The sequence below is a fragment of the Ovis aries genome, chromosome 17 (assembly GCF_016772045.2).
Source record: "Ovis aries strain OAR_USU_Benz2616 breed Rambouillet chromosome 17, ARS-UI_Ramb_v3.0, whole genome shotgun sequence".
NCBI classification, from domain to species: Eukaryota; Metazoa; Chordata; class Mammalia; order Artiodactyla; family Bovidae; genus Ovis; species Ovis aries.
In genome coordinates, this window is record NC_056070.1 from 46,337,955 (window position 1) to 46,342,156 (window position 4,202).

Consider the following 4,202-nt stretch of genomic DNA (forward strand, 5'->3'; position numbering starts at 1 on the left):
AAAATGGTTACTTCTACCATAAAATGCAAATATAATTAAAAGTATCTGTTTGAAACATCTGAAACAGGTACCACCTTTGACAGGTCACATAAATCTCATCCCTAGGTGACACTACCTAAGCCCAAAGGCAGGTGGGGTAGGTGTTATTTTAGCCTAACTATTGATAGTATTTACACCTCTTATCAAATACAATACTGTTGACTTGTCATTACGTTTGTGTGAAATGATTCAAGTATACAGAAAATTAGAAGCATTTAACCTAACTGACTTCAAGTTAAGTGGTAATAGCAAAGGCAATTCAAATAGTAACATGGCACAACTTTCCCTGTTAGCGGTTTTAAAATGCTCATTTAAACAAGGGATGAGTTCACTTGCTTAGATATTTGAAATACAACTTTATTCTGATTCTAAACGAAAAGGAATGGGAATGACAGTAACAAACAAGATTCCACCTCTCAATATTGTCATGTGACTATAGCAGTCTTATATTTGAAACTCAAGGAGGAAACAACTGTGTTCCAAAACACCTAAATATGCAGGTCCAAAAAATGAAGGTTTTTTTTTTTTTTTTAACTGCCACATTCACTCCAAAGCCCATCCATCTCCTTCAGCATCCAAAGATTAAGCACATGTTCTGCTTAGCTATATAATAAAGTGGCAAACACGCTGCACCACTGACATCACAGGACAGTTGCCTATAAAACTAGACTTCTGACGCTGGGCCCCAGCTTCACTTTCTCACAGGTCATCATCTTCATCCGGGAGAGCAGTTGTCTGAGCAACCTAGATAAAGAGATGGAAATGTTACAATGCTCCAGATGAAAAGCACCTGGAATCTAAAAGCACTCATCACTGAGACATAAACACCATACCTCTAAATCGTGCTCGTACTGTGCTGCCAAGGCTGGGTCCATGACCACCTCTGGCGGGGCAAGAGCAGGCATGGCGACAAACTCCAAGTTAGGGTCTCCAATCAGTTTTCTAGCAAGCCAGAGGAAGGGCTTTTCAAAGTTGTAGTTACTTTTGGCAGAAATGTCATAGTACTGTTTAAAAGAATGGTAAGTTAATTTTAAAAACCCACACATCAGAAACATCAACAAATCACTTTAATGGACTAACATAATTTTAACTAAAGGATTATAATTCTATAAGCTGTAGAAAACATACCTGAAGATTCTTCTTTCGGTGGAAGACAATTGACTTTGCCTTAACCTTTCTGTCCTTAATATCCACTTTGTTGCCACACAACACAATTGGGATGTTCTCACACACTCGTACCAGATCTCTATGCCAGTTAGGCACATTCTTGTAAGTAACTCTTGATGTTACGTCAAACATTATAATGGCACACTGAGCTGAAACAAACATTTACAGTGATCAGTACATGCCTACAAATTTACTACATCAAGAAAAATGCATACCATATTTATCTTTCCATCTGCAATACTTCATAAACTGTCTCAGCCTCAGAATGCATCTAAAGTCGATCAATGATAAACCACCATTTCAGAATTCACCTCCCATATTCTGAGTATCTAGAAATCTATCCTTTGAAAAACAGCCATGATAAAGCTGGTAAGCATAATATATTATGGATTTTTAACTAACGAATTTGGGGCTGGGGAAGGGGAGAAGACCCTTGCATAAACACGTACTCAAGTAAAAGCAAAAGACATGGAAAGATTTCCAACAATTTTCATCAAATGAGCAAGTGTTAGATGAGTATTCTGTGCAACTTTTTTGCTCGGTATAACAAGCATTTGTTTCCTTTGCCTTTTTAAATCTAAAATCAAGCATTTAAAAAAAAACCAACTCTGCAAAACCTAGTACAATTAAAGAGAAATCAGCTGGTCTTATAACAGCATTTTACAAGATACAAAGCCTAGCTCCTCTGGCCCAGTATCAAATGGGTCGTTGTTGTCTTAGTCCCTAAGTGATGTCTGACTCTTTTGCAACCCCATGGACTAGCCCACCAGGATCCTCTGTCCATGGGAACTCCCAGGCAAGAAAACTGGACTGGTTTGCCATTTCCTTCCTGACCCAGGGATCGAACTTGTGTCTCCTGCATTGGCAGGAGAGTTCTTTACCACTAAGCCACCAAGGAAGCCCATCAAATGGTTCACTATCTTTTTAATGGAGTGCACAAGAAATAATCATTGACAATCACCAAAACACATGCCCAAACATAAACTCTCAAATACTGAAGCTGTAGCAACAACTGTCTGTTGCTTATTGTCTTCAACTTAAGAGCCTCAACTTAAACTATATAGTGTATTTCAAAACAGTGCCTATCATGACACAAGCATGCATCAATCAAATGCCACAAGACAACTTTCACAAAATTTTCTTCCCCTCAAATGGTCAACTCCCTGGAGTCAGTACATGTTTTGAATTGACCTGAATCACACAATTTCCAAATCAGTCAGTATTACCAACGTCTTTACTTGAGTACATCTATTCCTAAGTAACCTTGGAGACTAAGGTACAAATCCTCTCAAAAACTTGTTACAAATCAGATACCTACCTTGTATATAATAACCATCTCTCAGTCCACCAAATTTCTCCTGACCAGCTGTATCCCATACATTGAACTTAATAGGTCCTCTGTTGGTATGGAACACAAGAGGATGGACCTCAACACCCAAGGTAGCTGGAACATAAGAACTGCAAGTTAGTCAAAGAACTCAAACCTTTCACACACATGTCCACAAATGGTTCCCCCCACATACCTACATACTTCTTCTCAAATTCACCAGTCAGATGACGCTTCACGAATGTAGTTTTTCCAGTACCACCATCACCAACCAAAACAAGCTGTCGGAAACCAAATTTTTGAAATAAACACCAAATCATGTAACACTTCAGGACCCCAGGATTATGACGCTGTTAAGATTTTCTGGACAATTTAACTTGCACAACAGAAGTTTATGTACTACCTAAGCACATTTACAACAAAGAATCTTAATCAAGCAGCCCTGTCCCATCTAACGAACGACTCGAATCAGCGAAACTTTCTGAGCCCTGCTTCCCTGTCCGCAGGGTGGGGCCAGCACCCCCATCTCGTTATCGGGGGACCGAAGGCACTGCCGCAGCACGAGCACGTTGGCTGACGAAGCAGGCCGTCCGCACGCACTTGCGGTCATAAAGGAGATACGGCAAGTAATACCGTCTGGAATAGAGTGCCCCCCAAAGCTGCCTCTCCTTCAGAGCCCTTCGTGTTCACTGCAGCACACCCCCAACTCACGAGCGTTACCTACTTTGAACTGAACTTGGGGTTCTCCTTGGGCAGCCATCGCGATGTCACTGCGAGAAATGGAGAAAGAAATAAGGCCCGCTGCACGGCGGCGCGGGCCGGGGGCCGCATGGCCGGACCCGCCCCACGTGCCCAGGCCCACAAAGGCCTCCACCGAGGAGCCCGGCCGCCCGCACCCCACCTCCTACCCCCAGTACACACACATGCCGGTGGCCGGGGGCCGAGAGTGCGACGGCGACGGTGGCATCGCTCTCCGGCCGGACTCCGCGGCCGCCGGATCGTGGCGCGCACCCGCTCGAAGCGGAGACCGGGCGGAGCGGAGGCCCGCTCGGCGTGGAGGCAGACGCACAGAAAGCGCCTGGTCACCGCCAGCGGCCAGGCCGCGCCGTCCTGTCCGCCCCACGGCCCTCCCCACGGCCGCCCTTCGGCCCTCCGCCCGGCTGCATCTCCCTTCCTCCCAAGCGGCCGGTACGCCGGCCACCCCTCCGCACCGACAGTCCGCTCGACCCACCGCGGCTCGCGTCCCGGCGCCCTCACGGCCTCCGCGGCAGGGGAGAGAGGAGAACTCTCTGCCCAGAGGACTCGCTAAACCGCCTCCTCATGGCCGCCTCCCGCCGCTGCCTGGACCCCCCAACACCCGCCCCCGCCCCAGCCCCACGGCCCCCGCCCCGGCCCCGCTACCTTCCAGAAGCGTCTCCGCGCCCGTCTGACTGAGGGCTGGAAAGATGGCGGAAGCGCAATTCAAATGCCCGGAGACGCAGCCGACGCCGGCGCGCGCCGAGAGAGGGCGGGGCAACGGCGCCGCGCCGCTCCCACGTGGCCCGACGCGCGCGCGCACGCAGGCCGCCCAGGCTTCGGCGGCCTCACCCGTCGGCCTGGCGCGTAAGGGAGAGGCTCTCGGCGCACAGGGCGAGGGAGGCAACGCGGTCGCGCGCACGCACGCCGGCCC

At 48.0% G+C, this 4,202-nt stretch overlaps 1 protein-coding gene across 1 annotated transcript; it reads right to left on the bottom strand.

Moving 5' to 3' along the window:
- Positions 1-387: 387 nt before the first annotated feature.
- RAN (RAN, member RAS oncogene family) lies at positions 388-3,946 on the bottom strand. Its single transcript, NM_001161876.1, is given in 7 exon segments — positions 388-783; positions 873-1,043; positions 1,168-1,355; positions 2,525-2,650; positions 2,730-2,814; positions 3,258-3,303; positions 3,935-3,946. Coding segments are annotated over 6 exon segments (651 nt in total). The 5' UTR covers positions 3,294-3,303; positions 3,935-3,946; the 3' UTR covers positions 388-738.
- Between the last annotated feature and the right edge of the window lie 256 nt (positions 3,947-4,202).